Genomic DNA, 23,567 nt, shown 5'->3' with positions numbered 1-23,567 from the left:
GGATTAACTTTAAATTTTCTTTTGTTATTAGTGATGTGCTTTCAATTAATCTATTTTGCTCACCCTTCTTTTCCTGAGTAAATTAACTGAATGTGTCTGAATATGAGCTCTAAAGCATAGGAATGTCAATGATTTTTTCAGTTTCTTTTTACTCTTGCTTCACTTGGGTGTTTTTGCTTTTGCCTGAGAGGTGTATTTACATCACCCCAAAGAATGGTGTGGGGTTTGATGCAGTTTGGAATACACGGAATGAGTGTTTTGGTTTGGACACTGTTTCATCTATAATCTGTATGTACAGATTGATAAAAGAGGAGCCTGACCTCAGAATTTCCTTGTATTTCTTTATCAATCTGTTCCCACTAGAATATGTATTATATGTATTAGTTTTCATTCTTCCATCCAGAATCTGAGTAGCGATTTACATTTCTCATCTCTAGGTCTGAAAAAAATATATAAATACATTGGACATGGTAATAGTTTTAATTTTACTTAAACAGACCAGGCAGAAAAGTCATGGGCTATGCTCTGCCATCATGGGAAATAAATGGGAGACCTGGCAGAAACTATAAGAGTCTGCATTCATTCCTGGGACATAGCCAGTCGCTAGCAGTTTGCATTAATCTTGTCAAGCTTAGTTCCTTGCAACAGCTGAATTTCAAAAGAATGTCTCCTATTTGGGCAGGCATAGGCATGGCCCCAACCTTGCTCCCAGGGGCTTCCAATGCAGGAGCCGCAGCTTAACAGCAGTTCCCAAGGAGAGAGGAGGAGCCCTGCTGAGAGGGAGCGGAGCGCTTTGAGGGAGCTGCTTCTAAGACTTGTTTCTTTGAAGACCACTGGCTGCTCTGTAATGCTGCCAAATCCCTGGGAGGGGAACGTGTTTTAAGGGCCCAGAGACAAGGTGCAATATAGGTGAGACGCCTCCTCCCAAGAGAATGTGGATTTAAGTGATTTGGAAGAAGAAAAATCTGTTAGGTTCTTGCTACAACATCTAGAAGCAAATTTATAGGATCAATGACTTCATCCATAGAAGCAACGGGAGGAAAAGCTGATATTCCATCTCGACTTTCTAGAATTACTGTTTCCAGAATTTACTATTTTCTTTGGCCTGGATGGCAAGTAAAAGTGTGATGCAAACAGCAGACTTGCAATGCCTTCATGATGGCTCTGTATGCAGTGGAAACGGGCATTCTTGCTTCTGGAGAGAAGTAAATGTTTGGGCTATAAAACTTTTTTGTGGTTCGGAGAAGTCCTGGTGGTGTTCCATCACTCTGAAAATGTTGTATTTTTACTAAAGTAGCTTCAAAGTGCTGATAAATTCAGCTTAGCTTTGCCTCGGACCCTTTCTCTTGTGAAAGATCAAAAATTTTCTTTACAAATCTGGTTTCCTTTTTGTGGACATGTTGTGATACCTTGGTGTTAACAAGCAAGTTGGGAAGATTGTCTGAATTTCCTTGTGCTTATTCTAGAAACTGATACTTAATAGTGGTTTGATTTAGAGTGTGATTAGAAGGTGAATATTATTAGCTCAGCTAAACCCCCCCCCCAAATCAGTGTGCTGATAGCACGCCTATTATACTCTGCTTATTAGCGTGTTTTTAATGTGCTCTGTGTTTCATCAGTTGTTGGGTGTTGGCAAACGGTGGCTAAATGTTTATGAATTAGGACTGAATTTTAAAATACAATATAGATCCACTAGGCATTTGAGGCCCTAATCTTGTAACTGCTTTAACAGGGAGAGGTGTTTTTCTGGGTTTGCTTATTAGGATTGTTCACATGCTGGGAACAGCTTATCTGGGTAAGTATTTGTAGAATTGAGCTTCTGAGCTTAAGGTGCTTATGAGAAAATTACAGGTCTTCCATAGCACCAGGTTATGGGCTACAAATCCAACTTTGTTAGCATTCAATGTTATTTCTAACTCAGTTATAGAGAACTATATTTAACTGATATTCCAGATCCACTTTAATGCAAATGCAGGGATTTACTCATAGTATACATGATAGGACAGAAAAAAAATACTTAGTTTTTTATTCACACTTATCCTTGTAGTAGGTGAGTGCCTTACACAAAACATTGATCAGTGCAAATAATATCTGCTCAGTATTGTTCTTCCAGCTTCTTCCCAAGAAGAAAATTTTGTAATCTTTTTAAGCACAGTAAAATATTATTTATATTAGAGAAGGCAAATAAAAATAACGCCCCCTTCTACTTGTTAGGATTTTTGTTCGGCTATACATTTCCCTGACTGGTACAGGATAAAATCACTCTCTTGTTGACCCTAACTGTAGACCTCTTTATAAGAACGTAGCCTTTGAAGCTGGCTTCGTCTTTGCAGTCACACACTGGATTGTAATCACCTTCTTTCTGTTAATTTTTAAGGCAGTGAGAATGGTTTAACTCTTAAGTTGTTTGTACATAAAAGCCTTTAAATTAATATTAGGGTTCCTAGAATACTTTTGGTGACCAAGTTGGGTAATTAATTTTTTTTTTAGTTGGATTCTGGATAGACAGAATGCAAACTAAACTGCTTCATAAGCAGTGATACTGCTGATAGGAACTCCAGAATTTACAGAGAGGAATGTAAAAAAAACTTGCTGAAGTTATGCCACAAAGTTACTGGATGTTTAAGAGGCAAAAACATGAGGCATAATGAAAATAACTGTCCTGACATGGGTGGAACTGTGCCAGTTTTTGCTGTCCAAGGATCCGAGCTTCCAGGTGAAATTTTATGCTGTGTCTAGCACAAGTTTTACTTATGGTGGGGGTTTAAATTAAGTGTTTGGGACGGTCTTAAGACGGCTATGTACCTTGGCCGATTCCAACTTATGTGTGTTTCATACCTATTAATACAGGAATGAAAACTTTCATGGTTACAGATAAGTCCACAGTTGCCAAGAATCTTTCTGATGTTTTGATTTTATAACCTGACATCTTACATAGGCAGTACGGGAAATCTTACCCTTTGACTTGAACTGTTACTTGGGCCGCTGCTTGATATGTTTTCTTCCTATAAAGGCGATTTTAAAGGGAGCAAAATCTGACGCTGATACCACCTATTTCTCTCTTCAGTGGAAAGATGTATGAGTTCCATGCAAGCTGGTACCCAAATGATCAAACTCCGTGGCAGTTCCAAAGGGTTGGTCCGCTTCTATTACTTGGATGAGCACAAGTCATGTATTCGCTGGAGACCCTCTCGAAAGAATGAGAAAGCCAAAAGTGAGTGTTAACCACAGAACCTTTCTTCTGATTCCTCCTAGGGTCTTGCCCTCTTATAAACAAACGAGCATGGAGGATTTGGTTCATTCACAGGCCATTGAGAAGAATGTTGTACTTGAATTTAAAGGGCAGTAAATGTTTTTATGATTAATAGTTTATGAAGATTAAGTTGCTGTTGTTAGCTATGCAGGTTTGCAGTAGTGTAGTATGTTGTAAATGAGTTGCAGAGGAAACCTCTATGAATTGGGGACCTTGCAATGCGAGGTTTGGGCCCTCACAGGATAAATGCATCCTCTCTGGCCTAGGGCATGCCCACAGTCATTAATGAGCTATGTGCTTTTGTCATTCTAGTTTCTATCGACTCTCTTCAGGAGGTTTGCGAGGGGAAGCAATCAGAGATCTTTCAGCGCTATGCCGATGGCAGTTTTGATCCCAACTGCTGCTTCAGCATCTACTATGGAGACCATATGGAATCTCTTGACCTGGTATCTTCCAGTGGAGAGGAAGCACGCACCTGGATCACAGGGCTAAAATACCTGATGGCAGGGATCAGCGATGAAGACAGCCTCTCAAAACGCCAAAGGACCAGAGACCAATATCCTTCTTTTACTATCTGAGAGTATTTCCCAGTGGTGGAGAGCTATCAATAGCACAAAAGTATTTGTTTTGCTAAAAGTGACCACTAGGCTCAAAGCTTCAAAGTGGTTCCCATTGCATTCCCTGTTTCCAGAGACAGAGAGGAGGTTTGTTCTGGGCAATATTTGGAGATGAATGACTGGAGTAGACTGAAAAACATACAGATATATTTTCATCTGGTACTCCCTGTGTAAAGATGTCCATTTCATCTGGTTTTACAGGACAAAGTGTGATGCAACACTGCAATTCGCGCAGAAGTTAGTTCTTCTGTGCTGTAGTATGGGTAAATAGTACGTGTGGCGTGTTTAGTATAGCAGTCTAGAAACTGTTACTGAAATAACATGAGTAGAGTTATATTATATATTACCTTGAACTTTCCTTCATCCCCAGCCTAATATAAAGTCTTTCCTGACATGGAAAAAAAAAATCATATATACATAATGTTTGGTAATATCCCTCGATATTCCATGCTGTTCCTTAACTCCTGTTCAATGTGGTTGAAGCAGACATTTGATGAGGCAGATAAAAATGGTGATGGCAGTCTGAGTATTAGTGAAGTGCTCCAGCTAATGCACAAACTGAATGTGAACCTACCCCGACAAAAAGTGAAGCAAATGTTTAAGGTAAGAAATGAAAATGTATTTTTTTCTAAAAGAACAAGGATTGAGCTGCTGGAGAATTAACGTGAAACCTAATAGGAGAGATTGTAAATACTTGGGCAGCTGGTTTGTTTCCACTCTACTGAGAGATACTACACAGTCCATTTGGCAAATTGAAGCAAGCTACAGAAACACGTCATAGATAAATTCATAAAAAAAGGCATTATACCAGGTAGCTTCTGGTGTTACATAACACAAAGACGCACAGTACAAAGATTGCTTTTTTGCTATACTTGTTGATCTCAAACTCAGTCAAATTTCTTCCTCCGATTACGTTCTCTCTAATAAATATTATCTAGTCAAGTATCCAATATCCTCCAATAACCGGTACTAATAAAATATCCATCTACAAATTTCCGTATCTGTCACGTTTTTTGCACTGATAAGAGCTATTTGTTTGACATTGTGTTCTACTGACGTTGACCCAACATATTGGGCAACTGATCTATGGAGGTGTGTATGCTTTCATAATCAAAAAGTCTGTTCTGTGACTGACCTAAGCGGAAGCTGAACCAGTACTTTTCAGCATAGTGAACTACCATGACTTCTATGCTACACTGAGTCAGAAACGCCTCAGCATAATTTTCCAGCAGCTCTGGTATTTTGAAGAATGCTCTCTTGGAGAGGCTGTGAGAGATTGTTTTAGCGAAAACTAAATACTGGAATTTCAGTAGCATTGAAAGGGATCAAATACCTACCTACCATTGGCTTTTCTAGACAGTCTAAATCTGTCCAAGGCATTGTGTGTAGCCAAAAATCCTACAAAAAAAAAAAAAGAGTTTGCAGCTGGGGCAGGGGGGGGAGGAGGAGAATTTAAACAGAAGTTTAGAAGTAGAGTTAAAAAAACTGGGGATTTTTTCTGTATGTTATTAAATAAGAGAGAAATAAAAGATTTATAGCATGCAGATGCCACAGGAAGCTGGGTGCTCATTTCTCTCAGGCTGCTCTTACTATGCCATCCCTCATTTTGATTACCATTTTCTGTTTCTGTTGCATAAAATTTATGTGTATTTATTTTGTCTGTGCTGTTGCAGACTATTGCATTGTAACACCATAGACATTTCCAAATAGAAAAATAAATTTTTAAATGGAACGAAATGCTATTCACCAGGAACTTGCCAATAACCTCTCCTTTGCTTTTGCCTTTATTTGGGAAAGAAAAAAAAAGTTGATTTGTGTCTTTCATTCTGCGGGTGATAAATTATCCAATTGATGGCCTAAGACCTGTATGGTTATGACCCCAAACAATTTTACATGAGGCTATTGCAGTAAACAGCAGTTTGTGCAAAAATGATGTCTTCTGCCAACTGAAAGGTCTTTAAATTCCTGAAAGTACTGGCTGTTGGGATGAATGGTTGTAACCCTGTCTCTGTAAGTGCTACTGTGCTAGGTCCTGGCTGTTTCCATACATAAAATTCTTACCTCTAGGGTGCAGGTGCAGGCCGTACCTTATGAGAGTATTGGAGGTGAGGACTTCTCAGCTATTTTATTTTTTTCTGATGCACTATCTGGACAGAGTATGTATGTGCCTTAAGAAACATAATGTACATTTAGGTTCCTGAAAATCTCACAGTTGGAACAGCAGCTGTTTGAGCACCGCTTCATGTTTACTACAAAGTCATGCTAGTCAAGTGATTGCTGGATTTTCAATAATTCAGTTCTGGGACACATTCCAGGCTCAAAAGCCTTTGAGAATCATGCATGTACAGCCAGAGAAATCCAAGGGGGTTTACCCCTTACTTTTTTTTTTCCTTTCAGTTTTTTTCTTTCATACCAGGAAATATTAGGCTTACGGATGTAGCTAGCTCAGGGAAGCACTGAATTTAAGAACTCATTCAAATTAGTAGATTAAAGTGACTCTTTTGCCAGGATGAACCATTAGGTTTCATGCAAGCTAAATAGAAAAGACTAGGTAAAACTTCCCTGGGAAAAAAAATTTGTGCTTATTGTATGCTGTGTTCTGTTTTACTGTTTGTAATCAGTAACAATTACTACACATATTGGATGCCTTAGAAATGCTATTAGCAAAGAAGAATAGGTTTGCCTTTTCTACATGCAATGCATAATTGAAACTGAGCTGCTCTCAACTGAAAATATAATTGCTGTTTGAGAGCTTAGAATCAGAATATTAAGCAGCCTTGAAATTAAAAATCAAATCTCTCGGTTAATGAAATAGCTACACCAAGTATTTTAAGATATAATAGGGTAGATTATATGTAGGTCTTGAAGAAAATTACCTTGAATATTAATTTGTCTAGTTAAAGAAGTAGTGAGTTGTTTAAAAAAAATCTTGCCATAGTTACAATGGGAAAAGCCATTTTTATTCACTACTTCTTGCTCACAAATGCATTCATATTTTCACCTGAGGCTCGTTTCTAAAGGAGCTTCATCTATGACTTGATGACTCCTCATTCTTCCAGTCACTTCCTCCATAGTACCGTCAGCTTCGGTGTTGTAGCTGATGGAGGCTCTGAAACTGCTGAAATGTGAGACTGGAAGAGACAAATACTGATGTCTGTCAAGATTAAAGACTAAGGAGCAAGTGCGGGGAACTTTGTGAGCAAGGAAAGAGGGGGCTGTTTGTGCAGGTTTTTAAAATCTCTGTGGGTGCATTAGAATAAATGCAGGGTTATGGCAGTGTTTTGTTCCCGGGCAAATAACTGTGAATTGATGTCAGCCTGCCAGGACAGACCTGCTCTGTGAAAGCTGCTCAGTGCTGCTGTCAACAAATTATCATTGTTTTCCTCAGCTGATACAAGTGCACATGCATGGCAGTACGTGAAGGAAAATCAGTGAAAAATATGAAGATTTGATAAAAACTTGCCTGATTTTTTTTTTTTTTAATTTTGTGGCCTGAAATGTGCTTAAACATGTGTACAGTGAAGGTGAGCAAATCAATATGCTGACAACTTCTTTTTTGAGAACAAAGTAGGGAGTGCTGGAGAAGCTTTTTATTTTGTTTTGGTTTGTTTTTCATAAAATATGAAGTGTGGTCTGTTCCATTTGGGAGACATTGTAGCTTTCCTTTTTCATACTTTCCCCTGGCAGGATTTCTCATGCTTCTAGGAACAGGCTTTTAGGAAACACAGTAATTCCATAATCTCTCCTCCAAATAGTTATATCATTGGGTGGATCCCATTGTGATCAGACTCTCACAAGATTTCTTTGAAGAAATTCTATCTCCACTGTGTGCAAACAGTAAGTAGTATTGCTGATACAACTGAGAGTGGTTTGGATCACAGGCTGGGGCACCTGACCCCGAAAAGGACAGAACCAAGAAATGTACATGTTGTAGGGGATAGATATACCAGTGTCATTTACAGCTGATTTTTTCTTTACTTGCAAAATTAGTATTCTTGCAGATCTTATTAGTTTATGGACACGGATTTAGCAGATATCCTTTCAAATCCTGAATATAAAATTAATTTCAAGATGACTTAGGTTCTATTGATTTTAATGACTGGGTTCTCAAGAAAATATGAATGGGTGATTCTGCCAGACATATGCATGTTCTGTTCTATGTTGCAGGCTATGCTGTTTAGCTTCATTGCCATAGATAGAAGAAATCCTTCAAGCAGGGTTCCCTGTGGAACAACAAAGACCTTAAAAGTTGTTTCTTGGCTCATGCACTAATGCATACGTTTCAGAGGTTCAAAGGGGAAAGTTGTGCAAAGCATTCATATGACAAGCATCAGGCTGATAAAGCAATCTGTTCTAGCAGGCCATACAGTGAGTAGCCATGTCAGGCAGCATCAACCTGCACTTAATTTCAGTATTGCTCTTTTTGTCATGCAGGAGTTTGTTTATTTAACGTTTCTTCAGGCTATTGCTGGGAAATGGGGTATCTCATTGCCTTATTGCTGTGTAATGCAGGAGGCTGATACAGATGATAACCAGGGCACGCTGGGCTTTGATGAGTTCTGCGCCTTCTATAAGATGATGTCAACACGACGTGATTTGTACCTGCTAATGCTCACCTACAGCAACCACAAGGACTACCTAGATACAGATGACCTGAGACGCTTTCTGGAGGTTGAACAGAAGGTAGGCCCAAGCCAGGAAAAGCAGTCAATGCAAGAACAAATGCATTGATTCATCTTTGCCTTTTTCCTCTCATGATCTCTTTTGAAGCTGCATGCCTGTAAGTCATAAATCTCCATCAGTTTCAAAAGTTGTCTAAGAAATTAATGAATAAAAAAAGCCACCTCACTGGCAGTTATCTTTTTAGATAAGTGGGGTATGTTTCTATTTCATTGGTCAATTGATCCTCCAGATGGTGAGCAGAGGATGAACCCTAGCCACAGGACACGAATCAGCTCAGCTAATCACTGATGTGGACAACTCATGCCTGTGAGGCTTCTCTCCCTTGGCTAATGCCACCCTTTCTCATACAATCTGTACAGGGAAAACAAGCGTTCATTCTGTGCGTTTCAAGCTGTACCAGAAAAACCGTCTGTTGTTCCAGAGCTTTTTCTTTTGAACCCAGCAAACCTATAATGTATGGGGAAATAAAAGGTTAGGGGTTTTTTTCATCCTCTTCTTTTACTTTTATTTATTAGGTTTTAAATTACCCCCAGGAAAGGCATTGATCTGGTAGCAGAAATGCTGGTGGTTTTATTTCCCCCTAAGCAAAGATTCCATGTTGCCAAAACAGTCATCAATTTGGTCGCTTTATTGGCAGTTCCCTTCTGGTGACAAGGGCTGTATTTCCATGTGTCAGATACAGCATCTGATGGGAAGGATTTGCTGGACCACTCAGGACAAGAATATTAAATAGTAGCAGGGATAATGATTAGAGGATAAATCAACAGTAAATAGCAGGATTTATGTTAAATAATAGTGTTAAAATCGAATTATGAAAATATTGCAGGGTAAAAAAAGTTACAGCTTATCATAAAGGGCCCTTTTTTAATAAATGTTAACATTTGCAAACATGTATTTCCCTTTGTACTCTTTCCTTTTTCACTTGAGAATGCAAAGCAACCTTGAAGTTTGCAGATTTCCTCAAGGAGCTTTCTGAGAGCATTATGTCCTGATTCTTTGTTACCCTGCTAGTAACTGATTTTTCTGTCTGCTGCATAAAGATGAGCCATTTTCTTGTTTTATTTTGAAGTAAAAACCCTTTGATAATGCAAACCAATCCTTTAATCCTACAAGAGAAGAGATCCCATTGGTTGTGACACAGCTTGTTCTCTTTCGATGCTCTGTGTGCCTAATAACACTCTAACCAGATATGACCTACAAAAGCAGAACTCGGTCTTTATTGTCCCGGCCCCCTGCCAATAGGACAGAAACTTTTCACAAAGCAGTCTAGCTCTTATCTGACCTGACGCTGATTGACAGGAGTGAGAATCTCACTGGGTAACTGGAAATCCTTAGTACCACTATCGATGAGTTGGTGGTGAGGCACTGGCACAGGTTGCCCAGAGAAGCTGTGGATGCCCTATCCCTGGAAGCGTTCAAGGCCAGGTTGGATGGGGCTTTGAGCAACCTGGTCTGGTGGAAGGTGTCCCTGCCCATGAAGGATCTTCAGGGTCCCTTCCAACCCAAACCATTCTATGATCTGGCCAGTTGTTAAACTGTACACAGAGAAAGGAGCGAGGAGAAGCTGTGATTACTAGGTAACGCTTCATTTTTGCTGCTTTTACAGATGACAAATGTGACTGAAGAACACTGCCTGGAAATCATCAGCAAGTTTGAACCATGCCTGGAGAACCAGAAGGAGGGAGCTCTGGGGATTGATGGTAAGTTGGCTGGTGTATGAAAATACTTAGGAGAATAATGCAGTCGTTTGCAGAATATATAGTTGTAAAACTTTGTCATAGTGTATAGAGCACACTTTTCAGTAGGTTTTTTTTTTTTAGTATCTATTATTTGGTGAGGAACCTGAAGGGAAATTGATACTCTCTGGAAGATTTTTAAAGGTGTACATATCATGATGCAGCAGTCATTGAAGGCCAGCTGGAGCTGCACGCGTCTTTATTTGTGCTTTTGGAAAATACAGTAGAATTTAGTTGCATCATTCCTGGAAATCCTTTAACTTTTGATAAATGATAAATGAAATTTGTCTAGAAGCATGCTTTCATGACCTCTGGTGCTAAAGGTAGAATATAATGATGCTGTGCCATCATGATGGTAGCTGCTATTTTGAGCACTGATTCTGAATCCTGTCCTCTAAAGAGTAAATCTTCTGCCAGATCTTATTGACTCCAAGGACAGAGTATGTTCCTCAGAAATTGAATTCTGTGCAAAAGTTATAGGACCTTTTGAAAATCAGTCTTGTTCATTTTTATGGGTGTGTTATTGTAGTGAAAAGTGGCAAAAGATAAGTTCAGTTTTGTTTACTGCATGAATAAGTGGGTAGCTTCTGGTATATTGTGTAAGGTGGATTTTTTTCAACAAATGATGGTTGCTTAGGATAGATTCAGATCTCTTCTACTTTCAGACTAAATTTTCAATTTATTTTAAAGCTTATACAAATGCTAAGTGAGTGTAGTGGTTTACATCTTCATGTTTTTATTTTCTGGTGCTTTACAGTCGGTGGCAGTCACATAAATACTAAATAATCAGTTTCATTATCTTGCCGCCTTCATAGCTAGAAAAGTCAGACTAGGCTTTTCAAACAATTGTAGCTTTTCATACAGGAAAGAAAAACTTTTACAAAAACTAGCCTGTTCTATAGAATTGCTTTGTCTAAGAATGAATAATAAAACAGTTGATAGTTTATGGGTTAGGATTAGAGAGCAGTCCAACGTGGGTGGTGTTCAGCTGGGTGTCTGCTGCAGATCTCCTGATCAGGAAGAAGTAGAAGATGAGGTCGTTCTGAGACAACTGTGAAAAGCTTCACGTTAGCAGGCTCTGCTCCTTATGGGAGACTTTAACGACTCCAGTGCAACAGAACATATCTAATCTAGAGCTTAACTAATGCAGGAGATTCTGGAGTGCATTGATGATAACATCTGAACAGAGGTGACTGAGGAGCTGACAAGGGGCCCGCTGCTGGGTTGGGTTCTGAGAAAGAAGAAAGAACAGCTTAAAAACTATAGATATACCTCTGCATGCATATACTTGTATACATATGCACAGACACACACAGAGTGTTCTTTTCTTGTCTTTGTGTGTAGTTGAGACTTTACAACCTTCTTGTCTTCCCAAAACCAAATTGGGTGTTGCCTAGGGAGACAAAGACGACAGCTGTGGAAGCTGAAGCTGTATGTTTATTCCTCAAATTGGTACAGCCCAGACAAGAGCATCCTGCCCACATTTAGAGGCACCTCAGTAGCAGTAAAATAATAGTACAGTGTTCTTTGCCCATTCATATTCATTCATGTGTTTGTATTGCCTTGTGTCCTCAGCTGCGATGGCTTGTATCATGAAGCACCTTGGGCTGGCCTGTGACAATTAGCTCATTCCACAGAGTCTTGCAAAAAACCACTTACCTTCCTCTGTTGATCAAAATAAAACACTCTGTCAGTACACTTTTTGTGAGTGTGTTAATACTAGAAGGTCTGTGGTACACACTGCCGACAGTATCTTGATTCATTCATATTTCCTCATCTTAGGGCTGATAGATCCAGTTAGTGTGAACTCATTATAACAATTTTTATATTATATTTTAACAAGTGCTTAAAGGAAACAATTGTGTTGTTTCAGGGGCTGCCCTAGCAGTAGTGTGTGGAATTAATGTAGCAGCTGCTTGGTTTGTAGCAAGAAGAACTGATTCATTTGCCAAGAGCCATTAGCTGTATGTTTGCTGACGTACACCGTGCCCTATCAATTTTTCATGCTATCTCCTCTGACTTGGTTAGTCTTTTGTTTTTACTCTAGCCGCATTACTGGTTTGCTGGTTGATCATGGTATGTGCCTCAAGAGCCTCAACTGTTGGGCTAGACCAAGGTTCCTTAGCACTGTTTCCTAGTGTATTGTTCAAAAAGTTTTGGCTGCTATTTGTATTTATCAGCTCTTTTCCTGTAATAAAACTTTCAGCAACACAAAATGTAAAGCCTATAAGAACCATCATGAAGGTGACATTTTATCTTAAATTCTATTCGAGCTCAATTTGTCTGTGTTCTGTAGACCAGTATTCCGAGGCTGATTTTGAGGACTGGATTTATTTTGCCTTGTTTCTTGTACGGGCACTGTTTTATTCATGGAATGATGAGTGAAATGTCAGGAGAATTGGAAGAGAAGCAGAGACCTTTTGAGCAAAGGTATCATCGCTGTCAGCAGCTGTAATGCCAGGATGTGAACGGAAATCTGAGTCTCTCATTGGTGGTGAATGAAAAGAGTTTTGGGGAGACTTGAAGTGGACTTAAGAGTTTTTAATGTTAGTCTGTCTTGTGAAAGTGTCTGTGTGTATGTGCACAAAAGCATCCTGGTGATCCGAGAGCAGCAATCTCATGCAAAGATAAAAACCAGAACTTGCTAGAACTTTGCTTATGAACAAGAGTGATGATTGCAAGACAGGAATTTTCCAGGTGATGTAGTCTGCGTGATTTGCAAGCATCCCACTACTTTGGAAAATAAATTCTGGTAGCATCACTGAAAGTCCTACAGATAATCGATGTTTTGGTGTCAAGTCTGGAGTATTACAGTGAACTTCAGTCTCATAAAGTGACAGTAATGCAACACTGCAGATCTCTCCCATCCACATGCACGTTTGTGTATGCAGTGCCATACCAAAATTAGAGACTGTTGCTTGTACAAGCCAATGTGTGGTGACATTCTTCTGGTATTTTCAGGAGAAAGGAAGAGTATCTCCCTTGCTTCAAACTGTGTTGGGCTGCTGGAAACTATCGCTAGGCAGCATATATCTTTAACTCATTTCACTGAAGAGTAATGCCAGGATATGACCGCAGATCTCTGGAGGCTTTTATGTGCTGTGTGACTTAATGTCCCAGCAGAGTCTTTTGACAAAAATTATAAGCCTAAAATGTCAGGTTGGGTTAAATAGACATATTTTTTCAGGGAAGGCAGAACAAGGGAATGTACAAAGCAACTAGAAACTTCTTGAAATCAATAACCACCATTGGTCATTGTGACAGTTGGGATGTAGTGGTGTTATTTATCCTGCTTACACGTTCATAAATGTGTTGGTGAGTGTAGGGATGCATTTTTAGGCTGGTTTTAGGAAGGCTACAGCAACAAAAAGGACAAAACTGTATTATTTATAGTATTGTTTGTTTACAGGTTTCACCAATTATATGCGGAGTCCATCAGGAGACATATTCAACCCAGAACACTACCAAGTGAATCAGGACATGAGTTATCCTTTGAGTCACTATTTCATTACCTCTTCACATAATACCTACCTCATGGGAGATCAGCTGATGTCCCAATCTAGGGTGGACATGTATGCATGGGTGCTACAATCTGGCTGTCGCTGTGTAGAAGGTAAAGATCAAAAAGGAATCATCAGTAGGCTCCGTAGTTCTGTTTCTCCTGTAAAGGAAGATTCATGACTTCTGCAGAAGACATGGTAATTGGGTAGAGGAAAATGCCTAGTACAATGCTGTCCTCCCTTCATAAAGAACAATAAAATAATGTTGCCATGTAATGGATACATTTCTTGAGCATGGAAATAAGGCAGACATTCAAAGAGTGGTGTCATTGGTACTGAGGAAAAAAAACCTGTCACAATATTTTTGTGGAGAGGATACTAACACTCAGTAAAATGTATTGGTATATATACTTTCTAGCCAAGTGTATGGCAACCAAACTGGCAAATATGGCAGAGTTCCTGCTACACTAAGAGGAAAGCTGATATTTCTGATAAGGGAAGTAGGGTTCTATTATGTGAAATGTTGACAGTCTCTGAAGTGACCAGGAAGCCTTTATGTGAAATCCCTTCTGATGTTTGTAGTGCCTTTATGGGGCAGTACCTGTTTTGTAATCATCTTTAATATCCTGACCATCAAAGTGTTTTCACAATTTTTCAGAAGGCCAATATTATGGTTTGCTCAGATCCAATTGTATATGCCAATGGGTGCTTCAGAGAAGTAAAACATTTCATGGAAATATGGTTGTAAACAGGTATATGGTTAGGCAAAATCCAAGGAGGGCCAGAGATGCCTCAGTCTTGGCTTTGCTTGTGGTGTGAGAAGCTTGGCTAAGATTCCCTGCTTTCCTTTTCAGGTTTAGCCATAGTATAATGAAAGTAATGCTATGTAATGCCATCTCTCTTCCTGTCTTAATACTCCTCGGCACTTGTTAAAGGAGACCTTTTTTGCTGGGGGCTTTCTCAACCAATGGAAGAGTCATCTGTACACAGTAGAATGTCAAGGCCAGGAAGTTTCTTCAGAGGAAGGACATTCAGCACAGTGAGGAGGGAGATACAGTTGAAGGGAGGGAATGAAGCTATGCCCTGCTTTGTTGGGTACATGTCTGGCTGGGTTGCTGAAGGGAATTGCAGGGTCTCATAGTCTTCCACAGATGGTGGCCCCAGATGTTACTTGTCTGATGGGTGTCATTGTTTCTATTCTACAGTTGACTGCTGGGATGGGCCGGACGGTGAACCAATTGTCCACCATGGATACACTTTGACTTCCAAAATTCTCTTCAAAGATGTGATTGAAACTATCAACAAATATGCCTTTATCAAGAATGAGTATGTATACAGCCTGCCAACTTTTGAGTTTCACAGCTATAAACTACAATGTTCCCAGACATCCTTGTAAAGGCAGTCAGTGAAAATCTAACCTGTTTCTGCATATGCCACACAGAATTCTGAGTTGTTTTCTGCAGGGAGAAAGCTTTCGGAAAGAAATAATGAGGCAAAACTGACTGAATATTCTATATATAGTTGTGGGGCTGTCGTTATCCCATTTGCAGAAGACAAGAGGATCAACATGTTTTGACAGTGAATGTTTTTAGTGAATAGCTGACAGTTTAACCACATATCTCTGGATGTGTACTGCAGTGATGCCAAGGTTACAATAGGTTGCTCCAGGGATAGGAAGCAAGTCAGGCAGCAAAGGAATACAAAGAGACAGTAGCCCAATTGTGGAGCCCAATGCTCAAGAGAAATAGGTTATTCTCCCTACCTGTACCTTGCTCAGGAAATCAGAGGATTATACAATGGGAAGTTTCATATACTTTGGCAGTACTGTCCTCCTCCTGAGAGTCAAAATGGAAGCAGAAAGGTTAACTGGGAGTGTGTTACAACTTACTATTTGTAGGGGGGTTTTTTTCTTGATAAGTGAACGAAATGTAGTTTAGACTTGCAGGTGTTTTGTTTCCCAGAATAGGCTGGAGGCATAGCTGTTGGTAAGCTGCGATTTCAGCTAACGAACGGTGTCAGGCAAAGCTAGGAATTTAACTGTAGTCATCAGTTGGGGAAGTTTTGTCCTACAGGCATTGTCTGGCTGAAAGCCTCATTTTTCCTGATGAGGAGCTAATGAGGGCAGGTGTCAGGATAAACATCTTGTTATTCATAATTAGTTTTTAATTAATGAATCCCTCATAATTCAGCCCTACAAAACTGCACTGTATATTGTTTTTTGTGCTCATCCAAAAAATGCATCACCTCTAAACAGAAATCCATCTTCAGTGTGCTTTTATTATGCCACCAAAGTACACTGGAATCAATGTTCCACAAATCTTATCTCGATGCCTTTCAAACAACTAGGCATTGTTATTTCTTGGCCTCAGCCTGGTGACTCAACAATAAAATGAAATCTAGAAATAATACTTACTGTCTTTGTAGAAGAGGCTTTATCTGCAGGCTTGTTTGTATGATACTACTCTGTTGCTAGCTAGAAAAGTTTTCATGGAAGAACTAACACGACAGGTTTATCACTTGGTTGTCGGAAGTGGGAAGGTAAAGACAAAGCCCCTTTGGGGACCTTCCCAGTTCTTGGAACCTTTATTTACCTTTACCTGTGAGAGTACAAAAGAGCTGAAGCACCAATTGGAGAGGAGAGTTGAAGGCACTGGCTATTTAGGTTTTCCTTATGAATGGCTTGCAAGAATCAATTTGAAGGGAAGTGGAGGTCAGGACTGGGTAGTGTAGGAAGGTGAAAAGTATGCTCTGGAACAAATGCATCAAATGAGATTGCAGGAGTTTAATTATCCTGTGGCTGTCAGAAATGGACCGTTCAGTTTGGAGTGATCAGTGGGGTATCAGCCCTGTGCCCACACTGATTTATCTAACCCCTGTGGATTTCATTGGCGGTGATGCCTGTTACAGGAGTGGCTCAGGCAGTAATAACTCTTATCCTCTTAATGCTATAAAAGCTTAATTTGCAGTTGATGATACTTGCTTATGTCTCTGCCAGGTACCCTGTTATCTTGTCCATTGAGAACCACTGCAGTGTCGTTCAGCAGAAGAAGATGGCTCAGTATCTTATAGAAATTCTGGGAGAAAAACTGGATCTGTCTTCAGTGCACAATGATGATTCTACCAAGCTCCCCTCACCAGCAAGTCTTAAAGGAAAGATACTGGTTAAGGTAAAAACCTGGTTTGTTTGTTCCATCCCTCTTTGTGTTTGTGATGATTATGATTTCTGCCTGATTATCACTTATCACTTAAATAATTTTACAAAAAGCAGTCTTTAAGAACCTCGTACCTAAGGTTCTGAACAAATGTCTTCTCAATCAATAAGAACCTGGTTGTATGCTTTGAATAATTTTTCTTTTGTTTTTTCAACACGTGATAGCAAGAGCTGCATGCTAACTGCCATGTAATCATTTTATCTTCTAGGGTAAGAAACTTCCAGCCAACATCAGTGATGATGCAGAGGAAGGTGAAGTTTCTGATGAGGACAGTGCTGATGAGATTGATGATGACTGTAAACTAATGAATGGAGATGTAAGTTAAGTGACCATTTGAACGTAAATGTACGTTAAGTTTTCCCATCCCAGAAAAAACCTTGTATGAGTTCTCTGGAATGTGGATGTGGTCTAATCTTTGGGATTCATCACAAGTCTTTTAGGTTCTAAACCTTCGTCAGGACAGATCTGACAAAAGTGCATACTAGGCAGCACCAGTTCTAGTGGTTATGCTTCAAGTTTGGAATTTTGTGTCTTTTAATATTTTAAATAGTAATAATATCTCATGATTCTTTATTGCATCATAGTGTTCTTCCCCTGAAATGCAAAAAAAAAGAAAAGAAAAAAATTCTACCTATGTCAAATTGTGGTCATTGTTACAGAGCATCCCTTTGGTTTGCTGAATGCTGGGTTTAGTTGATTTTTGCTGTAAAGTGTTAGAAGGGGAGAATATTTTAATCTCTGCTTGCTTCAATCTGAAAGTCCCTTCTTTCTTCATCCTTTTTAAAAGTGGGGGGGTTTGTCACTTCAACCTCTGGGAAGTGACATTGCGTCTTACAGAAGCAATATAAAATACACAGCAAAACCATTTAATAACATGAACTAGATTGCCTTGGTGAGAGATTGCATTTTCAGTCCTCTCTCCCTCAGGCTACTTCCCCATTTTGTATTATGGATTTGATCCTTTTTATCTAAAACAAGACTGCTGATGGTCAGTCTTGGTTTAATTAGAACTGTTTTAATGAGTTTTACTCTCTCATCACTTCAGACAATCTGTTTACAGTTCAGAACTAACATCCTAACATCTGCTTCAGGGCCTCATATGCTTCCATACCTTACACTAAGTCTGTTACTGAGCTGCAGGTAACTGCATCACATTATGCAAATGAAGAACCTCTTTTTTTTTTTTTTTTCCCCTTCTTTTTTTCTTGGACATAACATTTTAGTTTGCATTAATCCTGGCTGGAATTACCAAGACTTTTTTCATCACTACCTAGTTTAATGATTCTGTTTTGTTTGCAGGCATCTACTAATAGGAAAAGAGTGGAAAATATAGCAAAGAAAAAGCTTGACTCGCTGATAAAAGAATCCAAAATCCGTGACTGTGAAGATCCAAACAATTTTACAGTTACCACTCTACCATCATCAGGAAAGGCTGGTCTAAAATCGGATAGTAAGAAGGTGAACATATTTTATTGTACTTCACTTACCCCCAGATCTGATAGTTGTTTTGTTTGTCTGTGTAGTTACGTAGTACTATTATTTCATACCAATAATGCTTGTTCTTTCAAAGGTGGATGTCTAAAGCTGGGCTTTTAAATCTGAGACTCCCCAGTAAAGATATCTGAGTTTACCTGAGGTGTCTGCAGCTTTCATATTACGAATAAAACTAAAGAATGCTCAGCACTTCCCTTAGAATAAGATAGTGTGAGTCACACGATCAGTTTTGCAGAGTCTGTCTGCCTTAAGTCCCTGTCTCCTGTCTAAGTTAACTAGGACAATGCAACTCATGAATAACCAGATAGCCAAAACGTTCACTGGGGATGTGGGAGATCCAGGTTCATGTCCCCAGTCAGATTTAGGCAGAACTGGGATTTTGAAGCTATGTTTTCCGTTCTTGGATGACTGCCCTGACCACCAGATATTTGACTGCTTCAGTATATAAGAAAACACGTTCCCTTCTTCTGTAATATTTTATGTAATATTTTGTCATGACATCTTATTAATACCTCATGTTGATTATATAAAAGCTGTATTATAAGGAAAAATACTTTTTGCATTTATGTTAATTTAGTAGAAGCTTCTTTTTAATTTGCCGATAATGAGATTTTAATTTTAGCTGGTTTTATGATTCATTCTTGATGCAGAGCGACAGTCTGTTATTGAAATATGGCAGTCCTTTAAAATATAAACTGAAATGCTAACCACCTTCTTCTCCAAAATCCAATGATTTTCTCTGGTGACTTCAGAGAAAGAAGTGTTTAACGTTTCCGTTTGTTGTGTTTAATTAGCTTACTGAATAAATCGTATATTATTGACTTCAGATTCATAGCTGAATTCGTACAGTTAGTGATGATGCCAGGTGAACATCACTGTCAGATACACAAAGCTTTTTTTTCTTGCTCACACAGCAATTGGAGCATGAAATGTAAACATGAAATGACTTCTCAACAGAAAGAATTTTATTTTCCTTTATAAAAAGTGCATATGGAAGTTGGGCTTTTTTTCCTGGGTTCTCTATGTTCTATGCATTTCCATTTGTATTTTAATTTTATACTAATGCTTATTTATAAAAATGTACTCAGCCCACAGACTACACCTCATGCACTTGAGGAATTGTCATTTTAGAACTTGTAATAAGCCACAAAAAGCTTAGGAGGATTGTTGCATGCAAATCAAAAGCATTGGAGATCTGCCAGTAATAAGCAGGTGTACTAGCTAGGGATTAAAACTAGATGAGAACTAAAAATCAGCTTCCCAAAACTTTCTGTGGCATGAGTTTTGTTTTAAACCTGATGATTTACATAATGTATCAGACAGTTGTCCTTGTAAGATCCACTAGAAGGCCAAGACTTCCAGAATCCTTTTGCATATGTGTGAACCAGAACAGTCTGCGTTTTGTTAGTGTAGGAAACAATGAAACCGTAAGGTCATATTAAAAACCACTGCACCGATGAGGTATATATGTTTCTAGGGATTACGAGAATTTTGTTTCTTTCTTACCATGGAGTATCCTAGTAAGACTGTCTAATTGGCAGAAATAAGTGCTGTTCAACTATGCTTTTCAAATATTAAGCTACAAACCAGTCTGGTGTCAATGAATGTATGTGGTAGAGGGGTATTCAAACTTTGCCTGGATGAAAATAAAATTGGGGCTAGGTATTTGTGTGGTTTCTGTCTGCTCTGAAAGTTCCCGTGGACAAAAAAATACGGCAATTATTGCTAGGATACAAGGTCTTGTACTCATCTTGTGTTTAAAAAAAAAAAAAAAAAGGCTGCATTGGTCTGGTTCAGTTCTGTTGACACTTTAGGGTGGATTGCTTCCCAAACTATTTCTGATGATGTTCAAATATGCAGTCTGTAGCAATCTGTTTGGTCTGCTACATTATTCTTTCTGTTCGGTTGCTTTAGAATAAACTTGAGGATGATGTGGAATCTGGGGAAGACTTCAGCACCAATAAAAGGCACAGCCGGTCATTGATGGGCAGTTTTTCTAAACGCAAGGTGAGCCACTCAGTAAGTTAGGTCTGCACTAAACGTTGAGGTTAGGTCTGCACTAAGTATTGTATTCTTGGATAGATTTTTTTTCTTTGCACGCAGTGGTGGAGAGGAATACCATAATTGCATTGTCTGGCAGAGGCTTGCTATCAGACTGTTCACTGAATAGATAGGCTGGATAACTGGTTATAATTGTGCGTAACAGACAGATTCAATTTATATCAAGGTCTAAAAGTATCCAAGTTCTAATATGAAAAACATAAAAATTCATTTGCACCTTTTATCTGAGGATTTGTGATTCCTTTATAAAAAGGCTTGGGCTGAGTCTTCCCCTTACACATGCATATTGTTCTGCAATACTGAGTATTACAAAAGCTGTCATTTCCCATTTTCTGTACGTAACGTACTCATTGGCATAACAAAGCAGAATTGCATCCAGCTGCTCAAACGTTGGTCAGATGCTTATGATATTATGGTTTTATTTCCTTGTGGCACAGAAAAAAGGAAGCAAATTGAAAAAGGCAACGAGTTTGGAAGAGGGTGAAGATGATTCGGATTCTCAAGGAAATTTAGCCAGGAGCTCTGTACATTACAGCAGGTTTGTTAACACGTGATTTGGCAGTTTTGTTTCTAAAAAAAGATACCTACACAAATATACCCACTAAATAGATGTGCTTCAGATCTAGAAGCCAATTTGTTGAAGGCTGCAGGCATGTGACAGGAATCTGGTGTAAGGGTAGACCCAATGTCTCCCACAAGATCATCGGAATGATCTCGAGGTGCCATTCAGGCTAATTAGCAAAGTACAGTGGACCTTGTATGTGTTCTGAGCTATTACCATCTCATCCAGCTGACATAAAGGCCATTTGACTGGTGCCCCAGTTAATCCATTAAGGTGAATTTGCACTGTATCAGGTCCCCAGCTGATTTTTTTAAATTGTTTCATAATTTGCCAAATTAAGTTGCATCAACATTCAGGTGATTATTTTGATTTTTCTTTTGAAATTGCTTCTTCAAAAATGCTGACATCAAAGATCCTTTGCAGAATGGTTGCTTAAGCTTCAGGCTTCAAAAGTAAGAAATCAGATCAAGCAGCTCTGTAGGATGCTTTGAAACATTTTTTGGGAGGTTAGTAGATCTGCTGTTAGTGACAACCTGAAGCAAATGAGGAAGATCAGAGCATTACTTTCCTACTATTTCTTCAGGACTTAAAAAGTTTTTTTGTTAGCACTTGACTTGAGAAGTAAATATTTATGTGAATAGATATTCCACCCTTTGGTCAAAGCAATTTAGAGTTCTCCCCACCAGATCTTAGTAGGTGAATGTCTGCCATTAACATGTAAAAACAGGATTTACTTGTTCTGTATTCTTTCATGCTGTTGATTCCACAACTTCTGTGCTTTGACAATGAAGCTCTATGTGGTATAAAACTATTAAGTACCTCCTTGGTAGAAGAAAACCTTCTTATATTTCTTTACCCTGATTTATTTTTAAATATGAAACATAAGATTTACCCCTTAATTAATGGGAAATTAATTTGGTTTATCTTTCTAGGGTAAACCGACAGAAGAAAACAATGAAGCTGTCCAGGGCACTCTCTGACCTGGTGAAATACACAAAGTCTGTTGGCATCCATGATGTTGAAACTGAAAGTAGGTTGAACAAAAAGTCTGCTGAAAATAATTCTATACAAAGAAATTGAAAGGTTTATGTTCTTATATATCTTCTTATTAAAAGCTGGGTTTCTGTTTATTTCTCCCCAACCCTGAAAAGATTTTTAACAGATGAGCTGCACACAATAAAGCTATACTATTTTGAAGTAGCTGAAATATCAGCATTAAATTTCTGGAGTATTTCAGTCCTCTTTCTAAGTTTTCTGCATCTTATTTTGACAGGAATGAAATTTTAGTTAAAAGTGTCAGAGACTTGCTTGCCAGGAAACATACTTTCCTTCAGCAAATTCAAAAAATCTTAGAGAATTTGTTTTAAACTTCTTAATGAAGTTTTGGGTAATTCTTTATATTCAGCTTCATTTTCCCAACCATAACTCCTCCTATAAGCACAATGATTTTGCTGTAATGTAAGAAAAGCATAGTTCCCTCTGAGCGGCATGTATTCAAAAGATGCTCGATAGTTGTAAGGAACTAGTGCTATGTAGTTTTGAATGCTTTAGCTAGATAATAAATAAATAAATAAGGAGATTACCTCTCATCTCCTCCTCTCTTCTTTGTAGTCTCTTCCAGCTGGCAGGTTTCTTCTTTCAGTGAAACAAAAGCCCACCAGATACTGCAGCAAAAGCCAGCACAGTATCTACGTTTCAACCAGCATCAGTTGTCTCGCATCTACCCATCTTCTTATCGTGTGGATTCTAGCAACTACAATCCCCAGCCATTCTGGAATGCTGGCTGCCAACTTGGTGAGCAGAAAAAAAACTTGTTTATTTTTGTTTTATTTTGGGAGGGATGTTTTAATAGGAGCTCTGGAATCACCCTTTAAATTACCCTTTTGAGTTCTCTGCTCATCCAACTTGACTGACAATTGAGTCCTCCTTGTTATTGTCTATGTTGTTACCTGGATGGATTACCTCAAACGTGTGTCTTACACATGTGTGTCTTGCATGTAGTTGTCTGATAAAGGGAAATAAGTGAACTTCTCAAATGCAAGAAGACTTCAGAGTTCAGACTCTTTTGGAGAGCTTCTCTCCCTGAAGTTGTGATGTGTTATATAAGAATTCTTTTTCATAAAACATTTGAGGGTTTGCATCCAAAAAGTCAAATATGAAAATCTATTTAGGTGTCCTTCCTTTAACTTGGTTCTACAAACAAGAAAGTCATTAACATACTCAGTAAGTAATATTACTTTTTTTTTTTTAAAATAGTTGCACTAAACTACCAGTCAGAGGGGAGAATGCTGCAACTGAACCGGGCCAAATTTAGTGCCAATGGGAATTGTGGCTATGTCCTCAAACCAAACTGCATGTGTCAAGGTAAGAAAAATGAGCAAAATAACTGTATCACTTATTGCATGAGAAGAGTGGGTGTGGCTCCTTATTATAGTTTGTTTAAAAATGT

The 23,567-nt window shown here is 38.7% G+C and overlaps 1 protein-coding gene across 1 annotated transcript in view; it reads left to right on the top strand.

Annotated features, from left to right (window-relative positions):
- PLCH2 (phospholipase C eta 2) overlaps nt 1–23,567 on the top strand; it is a 94,634-nt gene that overhangs the window by 54,726 nt on the left and 16,341 nt on the right. The window contains 15 exon segments of the mRNA XM_035903575.1: nt 3,068–3,214; nt 3,566–3,809; nt 4,344–4,473; nt 8,383–8,553; nt 10,160–10,253; nt 13,699–13,902; nt 14,995–15,115; nt 16,785–16,956; nt 17,210–17,317; nt 18,301–18,459; nt 20,410–20,502; nt 20,994–21,094; nt 22,051–22,148; nt 22,730–22,912; nt 23,375–23,482. Of these exon segments, the coding sequence (XP_035759468.1) occupies nt 3,068–3,214; nt 3,566–3,809; nt 4,344–4,473; nt 8,383–8,553; nt 10,160–10,253; nt 13,699–13,902; nt 14,995–15,115; nt 16,785–16,956; nt 17,210–17,317; nt 18,301–18,459; nt 20,410–20,502; nt 20,994–21,094; nt 22,051–22,148; nt 22,730–22,912; nt 23,375–23,482 (2,133 nt within the window).

Source organism: Egretta garzetta, unplaced genomic scaffold (assembly GCF_000687185.1).
Source record: "Egretta garzetta isolate BGI_Z169 unplaced genomic scaffold, ASM68718v1 scaffold61, whole genome shotgun sequence".
Taxonomy (NCBI): domain Eukaryota; kingdom Metazoa; phylum Chordata; class Aves; order Pelecaniformes; family Ardeidae; genus Egretta; species Egretta garzetta.
The sequence above is the reverse complement of the archived record's forward strand: the minus strand, read 5'-3'. Positions and strand labels throughout refer to the sequence as shown.